The following is a 13,355-nucleotide window of genomic DNA, read 5'->3' as shown; positions in this document are numbered from 1 at the left end:
AGAGGCTGAAACTAATGGGTCAGGCAGTGTTTAAAAGAATACAGTTTCCGTGTAATTATTTCGGGGCATAAGCTAAGCTAGCCATGTGGGCGGCTGGGTGCCTGGGACGCAGCCCAGCAGCTCTTATTTCAACAAAAATGTGTATAAACACAAGAAGAAACATCTGGAAGAGTTGTGGTGTGAAAAGGAGAGAGAAAACTACTGTGTAATATGTAATGCATATTGAAGAAATGCAAGGGAACTTTATCATTTGCTTGGTTTTATTCCCCATGAAAGCCCTTTTCTCCTCCATTAATCGTATGAAAATTTCTGGCTTTGAGTTTCTCTGGCAGATGCATTCTCGTCCTTGATGGCCTTTCTCTGCAGAACTATCAGAAGCAGAGTTATCGACATGTGAGATACAGTCAGTAATTCATTCTCTGTTTTGTAGGGTGGAGAACACTGTTACTACCATGGAAGCATCAGAGGCGTCAAAGACTCCAGGGTGGCTCTGTCGACATGTAATGGACTCCAGTATGTGGGAATCTCCGTGGGTCTTCTTGACCTCCAGGCTTGCTCATATCTACTCATTCTTTCTAGTTTTTATTTTTAATATGTTTTATCTTAGTGACTTTTCTATGTCAGAGATGTGTTGGGGGTTAGATAAAAGTAGTTCCAGGGAGCTTAAGTCCACAATTCTATAACACCTGTATAGGAAACTCAGAAATTAAACAAATGATTACATAAGTCAGTAATTCCCATTTTGTTTGATTCTGTGAAGGGAATGGAAAGGGGTGTATTAATTAGCTCTCTGTTACTGGAAAAAAAATGCCTGAGAAGATCACCTTATAACAAGAAAAGGATTATTTTAGCTCAGGCTTTGGAGGTTCGAATCCATGATGATTGCCCTCATTACTGTGAGCCACTTTGAGGACCCACATCACTGGGGATTGAAAGTGTGGAGGACAACAAAACTGCTCAGCATGTGGCTAGGAGAGAGAGTCCCATAGTACCCTGCAAGGCATTTCTCCCAACCCCCTCCATGAACTAAAGACTTCTTACATGGCTCTTGATGCTTACCTCATGGCCGTTCCACCACTCCCAGTATCACCCTGCTGGCATGAATCCTTAGTAGTGGACCTGTGGGAATGTGTAAGACCCAAACTCTAGCAGGGAGCTAACAGAGTGACTCGGTCTAGTCAATGTAACCCTACAGGTATGTGTGTCAAAGGTCATATGGGTGGACTTCCATCTGAGTCTCACTAGGCACCGACCAGAGAAGGACGGGATGCTAAGAGGCATTGTCCAGAGGCAGACTCTTTGAAACCGTGCACACACACATCTTAGATTCATATTAAATAGTGCCTCAGATAAAGAGTTAGCTTTGTGATCAAACGAAAAAGGGTCTTAAAACCCTTTTCAAACTTTATTTAAAATAAATCTCATGTCTCCCTAAGTTAAATGTGGTTTCTACGGCATATTATGTAATAGGCATTCACAATTTACAAGTGTAAGGATATTTTTAGTAGCCTCTTCAGAATCAGACATGGTTTTAAATATTCCTAGATGACAGAGCGGTCAGCTTTCTCATAAGTGATACATAATTTGCATAACAAGAAGATTATACTAGTTGCATATGCTTCTAAAATAAATGAGCCTTCCCCATGATGTGGGAAATCTTATCCCAGATCACCATTGTCATTGGTTTATTTTTAAAAATGACTTATGTCGTGTGAAGTTTGCACTCTCTAGGGAGATGCTTCATGCTTTTTTGTAGCTTGCGTTCTGCCCAGCAGAGTCCTTGGTGCGCTGAGACCTTGGCAGGACTCCCTGCAGCTACTGGGAGTTCATGTGGGACTGTATGAAGGCACCGCTGAGATGCCCCCTTGCTGAATGTCTTTCTGATGCCTTGTGTTGCAGCGGCATGTTTGAGGACAACACCTTCTTGTATATGATAGAGCCGTTGGAGCTCGTTCATGATGAGGTGGGTCTGTGACATTGATTTTCTTATATCAGGTGAAGGTGGTACACATCCCAGAGCATTTATCCATGTTGTATGATTTCAGACTTAGACAGCACAATGCCAGACCCTTGTGCCAGTGGCAGCAGAACAGAGGTATATTACTGAGGCATTCTGAAGCAAGCTTCTTCTTTCTGGTCTTTAGAGAGGGCAGGGAGGCCCTTTGCTTTGCACTGGACCCCATAAGACAAGCTTTCATTTCCAGTACCTTCTTTAGATAATTGTCTAAGAATGTACTTACTTTCTGTTCCTAGAAATATTTAGTGGGGGAATCTGTGGTCTGAGCAATGACTACTTGATGCAGCACACAGATAGAGACAGAGAAGGAAACAGTGTTTCATCCTGTTTAGGCCAGCAGCCATCATCAGAAACCCCGTGTTCCAGCCAAGCTGTTCACTGACAGTGTTATCAGCTCTAAAGTCTAATGTGTAGACACCAATATTATATGGAGAGCTTGCTATATTTTACATCCATGATAAAACTGATGTCCCGAGACTCATGAACAGGGGTGCAAAAAATGAGTAAGAGGTCACACACGTATTTCAGATGGTGATGCCCGCTGCGGACAGCAATGGGCCACCACGCTGTGAGTGTGGGGGGATCTTGAAGAAAAGCCTTCAGGGAATCAAAACTCCCAGAGCCGTGAGGTTACAAAGGCCCTGGGATGGGCGCTGCTTGCTGTGTTCTGCCGTCTTTAGGAAACCTGACTGTTCAGATAAAGTGGAAACTGGCAGGCGAAGACACGGTGAGGTCACAGCAGGGGAGCAACTGATACTGAGGAAAGGTATATTTTGAGAGTGATGGTCACAATAATGCAGTCATTCGATGGAGAGCAGAAAACCATTTTGGTGGGGCACAGGGTGTCATTATACTGTCCAGGCCTCCCAAATGTTCTGTGTGTGCCGCCATGTTCAGATTGAACATTAAAGTTTTTTTTTAAGACTATAGTAGTCAGTGAGGAATTAATAATATGTCTCCCTCTCTCATTTTCTATCTATTCATCCATCTATCCATCCATCTACCTATCCACATACCTGTCTATCTATCTGTCTGTCTACCTGTTTGTCTGTCTATTTATTTAATATGTATGAGTGTTCTCCGTGTGTGCAGTGCTTGAGGAGGTGGGTAGAGGGACATCAGAGCCTCAGGAAGTGGAGTTACAAGGATTATAGGTAGCATGTGGGTGATGGAAACTGAGCCTGTGTCTGTAAGGGCAACAAGAGCTCTTAACTACTGAGCAGCCTCTCCAAGAAAACATTTAGGCTTTTGACAAAAAAGGGCACCATTTGTTTTCTTGTGTGTCTATGTGTGTGTGTATGTGTGTGTATATGTGTATGTGTGTATGTGTGTGTATGTGTGTGTATATGTGTATGTGTGTATGTGTGTGTCTATGTGTGTGTGTCTATGTGTATGTGTGTGTATGTGTGTGTATATGTGTATGTGTGTGTATGTGTGTATGTGTGTGTATGTGTGTGTATATGTGTATGTGTGTATGTGTGTATGCCTTTACACATGTACTCACATATGACTGTGGAACAAACTTTCACATTTGCGACAGAAAAGCCATTAAATTGTACAAGGTGATATTTGAACAAGCCTATATGGGTTTTGATGAATAATTTTAAAACTTTCTAGGCAGGGATGACAGTTTACCCTAGATTAATATGTCCTGACGAGCAGACGCTCTCCCTGCTCTGTGAGCGGGCAGCAAACCTGTCAGACACTCAGTAGAACACCTGATATCAGCTGTGATCAACTTCTCTCTTACCTCCCTCACCAAAGAAACCCCCGAAGAAAGCAACGACAATAAGTCCAAGAAAGTCTGAGCTTTCTCATTTTAAAAATGTGTAAATGAGGTAATTTCCAGCGCATCTGTAATAGGACAATTTTTGCAGACTGGTGAATTCATAAATGTGTTGCAGTATCCGCTGAACTGCTGAAAGGGTTTATGTACATGTAAACTCTTATTATCAAAATGTTTAAAGAACTGGTTCTTCACTGCCATAGCTGTCATTATTCTGCTTCAGGCTGATGGCTACGTGCTTATTATCCTCTGCTCCCTGCCTGCCTCCCACTGCCTCCCTTTGTTCACAAATGATTTCTTCTCGTTTTCACTGTGGGTGGGGGCAAAGGAGCAGAACTTGAATCTTGAAATTAGTTGTAAAAATCACGTTACAATTCAGAAGTAAGCTTCCCTATGCTAGGTGCCTTTTTATGTTCCCAGAATAAAGAGCTGACGGAAAGAGAATTTGGATTTTTGGATGGCCACGTTATTATTACTATTAATTTTAGCATACTTTGTAGTAAGTTAGAAGTATGGACAGGATAGTTCCAGTGAGAATTCACATTCTGTTGCAAATGGAAAGTAAATAGCAATGTCCTTAATTATTGTTTTCAATATGTAATCAAATGTAATAAGAAGGGCCTTTTTAATAGATATTTTTGTGATCATAAACTAAGGTATTAGCTGAGTGTGGTGGTGTATGCCTGTCATCCCAGGTACACAGGAAGGTGAAACAAGAGGAAGGTCAGATCAAGGCCAGCCTGGGAAGCTTAGTGAGATCTTGTCTCAAATAAGTTCAAACAACAAACAAACAAACAAAAATGAACATCGGAAACAACACCAAACAAAACAAAACAAAAAACAGGCTAGGGATTGCTTAGTGGCCCAGATCTTGCTTAGTATTCATGAGAGTCTGGGTTCGATTATCAATATTAAAAAAAACCCCAAATCTAGTAATATATTTGGCAATTTGAAAAGCAAAATACTTAACTAAATAGTAACCACACCATCCCCAAAGATAATGGCTTATAACCTTCAATTAGACAATTTTGTATATATTTTAAATACATTGATTGGATTGTTTCATAGCACAACTTAACCCAATCATGTATCTTCTCTGAATCTCAGTATTTTTATTCATTAAACAGAAATGCGATGGTTAATCTAGGCTGTCAACTTGGTATACTAAGCAGAGGGAAGCTCAGCTGAAGAACTGTCTCCCTCAGCATGGCCTAGGGAGCATTTTCTTGGTTGCTGATTCATGTAGGATAGCCACGCCCACTGTGGGTGGGACAATCCCTAGACTGGTGGAATTAAATAGGGATCCAGGGCTGTATAAAAGGGTTTCTGAGCCAGCCAGGGGAGGGCAGGCAGTGAGCAGCACTCCTCCATGGTCTCTGCTTCAGTTCCTGCCTCCAGGTTCTGGCTTCAGCTCCTGCCCTCAGTTTCTTCCGTGATGGACTGTAACCCTCAAGCTGGAATAAACCCTCTCCTTCTGAGATTGGTTTTGGTCAGTGTTTTATCAGAAAGCACACGGACAGGGATAGAATACAGACCACATGGGCTTCCTGTTGGGAACAAACTGGGTAAGGCACACATCGATGCTGGTTGGCGGGCACTCGGCACTCTGCTTTCAGAGCTGCTCCCACTTCTAATGATAAGGAGTCAGTGTCATGTCTAGGCGAGGGATATGAGTAGCTTCAAGACTGCTTACGGATATCTTCAAAATCTTTCTCAAACGATGCTACAGTGATGTGTGAGTACGTTCTGCCTTGTAGCTGTACTATGGATGTCGTAATTTTTAAATCATTTACAGCTTGGTGGGAAAATTGCTGTTCTAACTTTCTGAAATTTGTATTTTAAAAGCATATTAAAGCACCAACCTTTCCTCATGCTGCTGGACATTCTGCTCCTTCTTTATGTGTTTCCCACTCGGGGCTTTGAAAGAAGCTGAGATATAAGAGCAACTGAGAAAACTGTGCTTTGATCTAAAGTGGGGCGGTCGAAGGGCACTGTTTTATTTAAAATTAAAGATCAACAAGCATATCCTTTTCCTTCTGATACCCAATGCCCCCCACGGTAGAAGGCTATTAGAGAAAGCATTCTGCTAACACTGATGTCCAGTGTCTTCATGTCTCACTTCTCCATTTCCTACAATTGTCTTTGTTTCAGAAAAGCACAGGCCGACCGCACATAATCCAGAAAACCTTGGCAGGACAATATTTTAAGCTGATGAAGAATCTCAGTAAGTTTTAATTAAAACAGTCATGATACGTGCTGCGGGCTGTGACTTGACAGACCGCTGGAGTAGCGCAGCCTTGCTGGGAAGGGAAATTGGTCTGAGAGCTGAGATCAGCAGCGTGGGTGGGGAGTGGAGTCCCAGCTGAGCCTTGCATGGGATGAGACATCGAGAGAGGTTTCAGTGGCGATGACAAATGAATCTCGGGCGTGAAGCTGGGCTGGGAACCTGAGTGTGGCCAAATCTAAATTAATGATTGCTTTCTGACCGGGTGGACGTTCATGCAGTTAGCTTCCCCGCCACTCTGCGCCGCCTCTGCTGTTCACCCTGCCCTCGGAGCATCTGTAGCTGTTTAATCAGGGCAAAGGCTCCATTCGATTTCCTGTGGGCATGAGATCCTATGCCTGTATACTAATGCTCAGAGTCTTTCATAATTTATACAAAACTTTATGCCACATATCATTTTAAATTCTAAAATAAATTGGGAATATGTAGTAGAGTTTATATGATGTTGTTAAATGGTTGTAGGTCAAACAGCTATCATCTGATCAACCTTGGACACCTCATGTTTTTTAAGATTAGAGGAAAATAGATTTTGAGCTGTCTTTGTGAGCGTGAAATGTTGAACAGTCTATGCACGGTTTCACTACAGGCTGTTTTGGCTTTGTGGTGACATTGATTATTAACGGTGCTGTTCTTTCATGTAATAAAATCCATTTGATGCTCGTTTTCCTTTTACACAGGCACAGATGGCAGTGACCAGTGGCCTTTGCTACCTGAATTACAGTGGCTGAGAAGAAGGAAGAGAGCAGCCAGTGTGAGTGTGGCCGGGGCCGCGGGCTTCCCCTTTCCCCTTGGGAGTCTGCTCCACCCTGTCTAGACTTTCCCCTTGAGAACAAAGACTGCACGGAACAGCCTCCGTCTCAAGAGCATCTCTCACACAATGCTGTTTACTCTTCTCTCCCTACTAATGATTCAAACTGATAAGAGTGTCCTGTGAGCTCTGATGTCATGTAAAAACATGAGTTGCTTTAGTTCTGTTTTCAGTGTGTTTTTCTTATAAAAATGGGAGTACATGTTTTCCTATTGAAAACCACAGTAGGGCTGCTGAGATGGCTGAACAGGGGAAGCTTAATACCCAGGGTTCCTTCCTTGGGCCGGAAGGTGAGAGGAGAGAATTGATTCTAGTAGTCAATCTGTGACTTCTGTGTGTGCTCACCCTCCCGATACAAACAAGCAAACAAACAAGAGAGTGCACAACAGCTTTAGAGATAATATTGATTGCACAAGGTCATACAAAACATTTCTGTTAAAAATTAGTAAAAGTTGGGTTTTGAAATATTGGCCAATCAAGTTTGTCTTCCTTGCAAATGAAAAATGAAGAACTCTGTTACACCAAACTTGAGAGCTGGATGAGCTTTTCAGAAAAGAATGGCTGAAAGTTATTTCTCTATTGGTGATGAGACAGTGGCTAAATAAAAGTCAGGAAGTGATATAACCAGTTACTGTTGTATGTTTTTGTGCACTAATAAATGCCTAGTGGCATTGTAACTAAATATGTTCATAGGCTTTTGTAGTAGATTAGAAGCCTGTAATGAGTGGGACTGTTCGGTAATTACATGGTGAATGCCATCTAACCAAGAATTAATTCTACAGCTTATAGGTTACATGGTAATTCTCTAGATAATGAGTAATTATAGCACAAATTACACATTTTAGATAATGCTTAGTTGAATGTATTTTTTGTGGTAAATTAATTGGACCCCCCAGCAATCTAAAAGTTAGTTCAAGTTTGAATCATTTTCTTACATAGTGTATACTGGTATTATGGTAACCATGAATAACATTTTTATGTTCACTTAAGTGATCTTTGCTTCCTCTTGAAAGAGCAGCTGCCTCATACAGAAAGAAAGAGTAGCTTCCCTTCTACTATCCTCTACCCCAGATGGACCTGTTACTGTGTACACGAAGGAAAAGAACCATCATATTAACTTCTCAACTGTAAAAAGAAATACATGTGAATGAGAAGCCCAACAGCCTCTAGCCCTAAAGTGTTACCTGCCAGCCCCCATTCCTGTTAGTGGCTGGGGACTGGTACATTGTTACTAGACTTCTATTCCATTCTTCTAGTTCTTGTTTACCACTTAGATTTCTGTTTCAGAGATGCGTGATGTTCTCATCAAATGAATTTAAATTCCCTTTGACATTTTAAGTAAATATGAATATTTTTATCATTTAATGCCATAGAAAGGGAAGTTTATTTACTTTTGGCTATTATGATATGCATAGTGTCTTTTCCTCTAGACTAATTTCATACAGAAGAAAACTACACAGACAGAAACAACATGATCTGTTTCCAATTTCGCTGAGCAGAGATAGTGAAATTGTCTTTTCTAAATTCTTGTTAGTTCACTGATGCTTTCTAGTCACCTATGCACAGTTGTTTATACTACAGGCAATGAAGAGTCCTGAAATCCAAGGCTTACCTGTAATGTGACCGAAAAATAGAGATGCTTTATGGCAATCACTATTCTGACCATGCATCTCTTATTTTCTTTAGCCATCACGTGGTGTATTTGAAGAAATGAAGTATTTGGAACTTATGATTGTTAATGATCACAAGACGGTAAGACTATAGAATTGATGATGTCCTAGTCACTGCTCTATTGCTGTGAAGAGATATCATGACCAAGGCAACTTATGAAAGAAAGAATTGAATCGGGGCCTTGCACACAACCTCAAAGGGCGAGTCCATGATCATCAGATGGGCATGATGCTGAGCAGTAGCTGAGAGCTTACATTTGATCAATAAGCAGGAGGCAAGGGTGGAGGGACTGGCATTGGCTTTTAAATCATCAAAGCCCACGCCCAGTGACACACCTGCTCCAACAAGGCCACGCCTCCTAATCCTTTCCAAACAGTTCCACCAACATATGACCATGGGACATTCTCATTCAAGCAACCACAGATACCCAATAGCTTGTGAAACAAAAAATGCATTTCACTTTAGCTGTTACTTGTAACAATAAAGTACCTATATTTAGACACAATCTTTTGGTGATTCTAACAGAGCATTGTGTTCTAGATGAGAAAGAGATAGTAACTAATTTTTACAGCTATAATTTATCTCTTTAATAGAGATTACAATGGGGATATTTACCAATATGATGTTTATCACTTGTCTATGTTTAAAATGCTTACTGTCTACTTTTCACATCTTGGTGTTTGGTCACTGATTCATTATTTTGTTCCATGCCTTTGTTCTGTGCACAACAGCTTTAGAGATAATACAATAAAATGCTTATACAATGTCATATAAAACATTCCTGTTACATACATACTATGTGTGTGTATGTATGTATGTATATATATATATATATACACACATATACAGTGTGTGTGTATGTGTATGTGTGTTCCATCCCTAGCAATGAAAAAAACAACTAAACAAACAAATTAAAGGTCTATCTAAGAGACCATTTTAAATCAGTGTTTTATTTTACAAAATATCGACAATATAAATAACTTTGTGTTACACCTGTAAAAGTGAAACATGTTGCACTAGGTAACGCTGAAGAGACTTATGGGCAGAAATCGCCACTCTCCATTTGAGCATCCAAGTCATTTTTTAGATTTTTAGATACTCTTTTAAAATATTGGCTCATCTCCAGTGTTTACCTGTTCCCGTGGTGGGTGATTTCAAGCCATTGAAGTGAGACTCTTGATTTGAAGCTAGGTAAGGATGTGACTGAGTTTTTCTTCTGCAATCTCCAAACTCTTTAGGTCAGAGATTATTTTGCTATAGTTATGCAGTTTAATCCTAAAAATTGCTAGTGAATTGACTTTAGTTGATTTTACAGAAATGGAGTTATATTTTTGAAAGATTATGAAGATGAGAACTTTGGAAAAATATTTAAACATCAGTTCTGAGTAAAATCTTATAAAATATTGAAATATAAATTTAAACAGTATTAAGTCCTTGTTTTATGAAAACCCAAGTTAAACTTTATGATCAAATTGTACTTTGTACTAAGCTGACCACATGAAGTTGAAGTCAACAGTCTCTTCAGAGAAACCCTTGAGACTGTACATGACAAAGGCTTACTGTACATTGAAACTTTTATTTGAGTCTTTTACTTTAAAGGATGTTCAAATTAATTACCATTAATTACTAAATATTAATTCAGTTGTGTTGAAAATAATTTTCCCCATGGAATTCTTTTTATTTTTGTAGACAGGCTTAATTTTCTGCCAGTCTTTAAATAAACTTGTTGAGATATACCAGTAAGAAGGAACATTTGTTAGAATTACATATACCTGAAAGTCGTTCCTGGTAAGGAGAACCGAGTGTTAGGTGGTAACTTGCTCTGGGAAAGAGTCAAGTCGGAGTTCCTGAAGGTTGCTGGGGTGGAGTGGGGGGGCGTCTCCCTCTTAGCCCCTTTTACAGGCTGAGGTTTTCCCAACTACTTTTCAAACCTGATGGTTGTGCATACTGTGAAATTATGTCTTTAGAAGCTTGAGCTTTCCCTAATATCCATTATACAGACCTTGTAATGTATGGATACAATAAGTAAGCTGTGTACCACACTGTTGAAGGTGCAAAGTGCATGTGCTTTCTGCCCACATGAGTAGCTGAGAACATCAATTCTATAAAGGTTTATTTTGTTCACTGTTATTAGTGTGTGTGTGTGTGTGTGTGTGTGTGTGTGTGTGTGTGAGAGAGAGAGAGAGAGAGAGAGAGAGAGAGAGAGAGCTCACAAGAGTACCACAGTGTCCCCAATTGTACATAAAATGCAATAGCTCCTTCCTCAAAAAATATTATTTTCTACAGAGAAAACTTTATTTGCTTATGCCACATATTTTGTGGTAAAAAAATCACCATCTTATTTGGGGTATAATATCTTTTAATTTATTTTAAACATTTGTTTATGTGTGTGTGTGTGTGTGTGTGTGTGTATGATGTCATGATTGTAGGCATTCATGGTGTGGAAGTCAGAGATCAGCTTTCAGGGATCAGTGTTTTTCTTCTTCCTTGTTGCTTCTGATGTGCTGTGCTCCAGACCAGCTGGCAAGTCAGCCTCCACTCCCTGCCTCACCATAGGGTGCTGGAATTACAGATGCCTGACATCAATTCTGGCTCGCTCCTCTCTCTCTCTCTCTCTCTCTCTCTCTCTCTCTCTCTCTCTCTCTCTCTCTCTCATTTAAATGTGGATTCAGAGGACTAAACTATTGTTAGGATTACGAGGCAAGTGTTCCTCACTGAGCCTTCTCAACAGTGCATATCTTTTAATTAAAAAAGAATTTAAGCCTTTAAATCAACAAAGGTTGGGTTTTCATTGCATTACAAAAATTTATATTGGATGACAGTTGGGCATGATATTTTAATGATAAATTGGGGAGATATATTTTCAAAATGAAAACAAACAAGCAGCCTTGATTTTTGGATGGTGATAATTCTCAGGATAAAATGAAACAGACTGAGAGTTTCTGGCATTTAAAAAATGATTGCTATGGACTAATAGCGCTAAATGTTCCCCTTGCCTCAAGACCAGGTTGCATTCTGCATTCTGTTCTGTCATCGTCCCGAATGAATATTCATTTTTAAGAACCCTCATGGGAGTTGAGAAAAGCCCTTCTGGAGGAAATCTTTCTATTAAGCGAAGATTTACAATATAAATCGCTGCAGAAACGCAGTGACTGGGTAGGGAGCAGAGCGCCGCCCTCCTGGGCGCCTGAGTGAGCTGGGCTAAGTGAATCTCTGTTTCCTGTGCCTGAAGACTGGCTACCGGGCTTTAGCGTGACCATCCTGTCAGAAACCCCTTCTCGCAGTGTTTGTACTGTACGAGTCAGCGGGATTTTATAATTCTTACCTTTGGGTTGAAAATAAGGTTCAGCTTTAATTGTTTTCAAAAGGGCACATTTCTTAAGGGGCTCATTTATTCAGGAAGTGAAAGCCAATTTGCTGGTTTAAATGGAAATGGTTTTCAGTGATCAGAAAATGTGAAGGTAAGTTCTATCATAAATGGAGCCTGCACATTTTTCTTTATTTGCCAAATTAGTTCTCATTCATGCAGGAAATGGAAACATTTTGCCTACATTTGCATTAAAGCTCCTCTCTTTAATATTGGCTGCCTGAAAAATTGCACCTATCGTATTTTGAACAAGCAGCCCAATTATCAGTGGCTTTCAATTAGAAAGGAAAAAAAATTTCTCAAATTTGGAGACAGCATCTTGGTACCTAGCTGGCGGAACCGAATTTGTGAGCAATTATAGCTTGATAACAGTCTGCAAACATTTCTTTGAGCTGCTTAAGCTAAAAATAAATATTAAAAAACTGCCTAATAAAAAATTGGTTGAGATATTTTAAAGCACATGCAAAACCAGTGTTTTGCTTCCATTACTGCTGCGTTATTAAATATGAACCAGTAAGTGAAAATCAATGATGACTCAAATATTTTTTCAATTAAAACCTCATTTGGTTTTCCTTATTTAAAAACCACTGTATTTTTTTATGCACCAAACAAATTACAAATTTTTATCAGTAATCCTGACTTGTTGGGGCTATTTAATAAACAGTAGCTTATAACTCTTTCATAAGAATTATTAACTGAATAAATTAATCTCATCTTCCAGCTCAGAATAAGACAAATTTGTTTTCAGTCCCATGATCCAAGATAAATTATTTGAGGATTAATAAATCTCAGTTCCATAAAGCTGTGTTGAAGGAGAGACAGTTGTTCATAGATCCTAGGTGCCCAGGAAATGGGATTTCAAGTTAATAAAACTAATGTTTTCTCTGTGAGGCTGGGAACCCAGCAAGTCACTGTCCCTGAGCTTCCTCCTCTCCCTGCATCAATGAATACAGACCTCCCTCCTTCCCTCCTCCCTCTTTCTCTCTTTTTCTTTTCTTTTTGAACAGCTTTCCTTCTTTTCTGGTTTCTAAGACAGCAGTCCTCCCTCTACTATTTATTCTAACTATTATATAGCTGACCTCTCAGATTATGTGTCTGCCTACACTCCAGCCCCAACCTCTAAGTTGAATCAGAACTCTGTGGCCCTTCCTGACTGACAGCTTCCAGCTTGAAGTCTTTAAATAGGATTATGACGTGAGATCTTCCAGCCCTTACTTCAGAGCTCTAGACTTCTGAGTTCTGTACTCAGGGAACTAACTATGAACTCGGCATCTTTGCTTTAGTACTAAGCAGGCCATTCACATTTGATACCTCCGAATCACAGTTCAGAATTCCTGCACTGGTCCCAACGTGTCTTTTGAAATTCATGGGTTAAGAACAGTTTTCAAATTCACATGGTCGTGGTATTCAGAGGTAGGGTCT

At 40.0% G+C, this 13,355-nt stretch overlaps 1 protein-coding gene across 3 annotated transcripts in view; it reads left to right on the top strand.

Moving 5' to 3' along the window:
• Nucleotides 1-13,355, top strand: part of Adam23 (ADAM metallopeptidase domain 23) — a 162,045-nt gene that overhangs the window by 92,205 nt on the left and 56,485 nt on the right. For all 3 annotated transcript variants that reach the window (XM_013351657.2, XM_005361484.2, XM_026786219.1), the window contains exons 5-9: nucleotides 431-513; nucleotides 1,900-1,963; nucleotides 5,955-6,027; nucleotides 6,765-6,838; nucleotides 8,582-8,647. In XM_013351657.2, coding sequence (XP_013207111.1) covers nucleotides 431-513; nucleotides 1,900-1,963; nucleotides 5,955-6,027; nucleotides 6,765-6,838; nucleotides 8,582-8,647 — 360 coding nt within the window. The remainder of the gene's footprint in view (nucleotides 1-430; nucleotides 514-1,899; nucleotides 1,964-5,954; nucleotides 6,028-6,764; nucleotides 6,839-8,581; nucleotides 8,648-13,355) is intronic.

The sequence above is a fragment of the Microtus ochrogaster genome, linkage group LG4, assembly GCF_000317375.1.
Source record: "Microtus ochrogaster isolate Prairie Vole_2 linkage group LG4, MicOch1.0, whole genome shotgun sequence".
Lineage (NCBI taxonomy): Eukaryota > Metazoa > Chordata > Mammalia > Rodentia > Cricetidae > Microtus > Microtus ochrogaster.
Note: the sequence above shows the minus strand (reverse complement) of the source record. Positions and strands in the feature narration are given on the sequence as shown.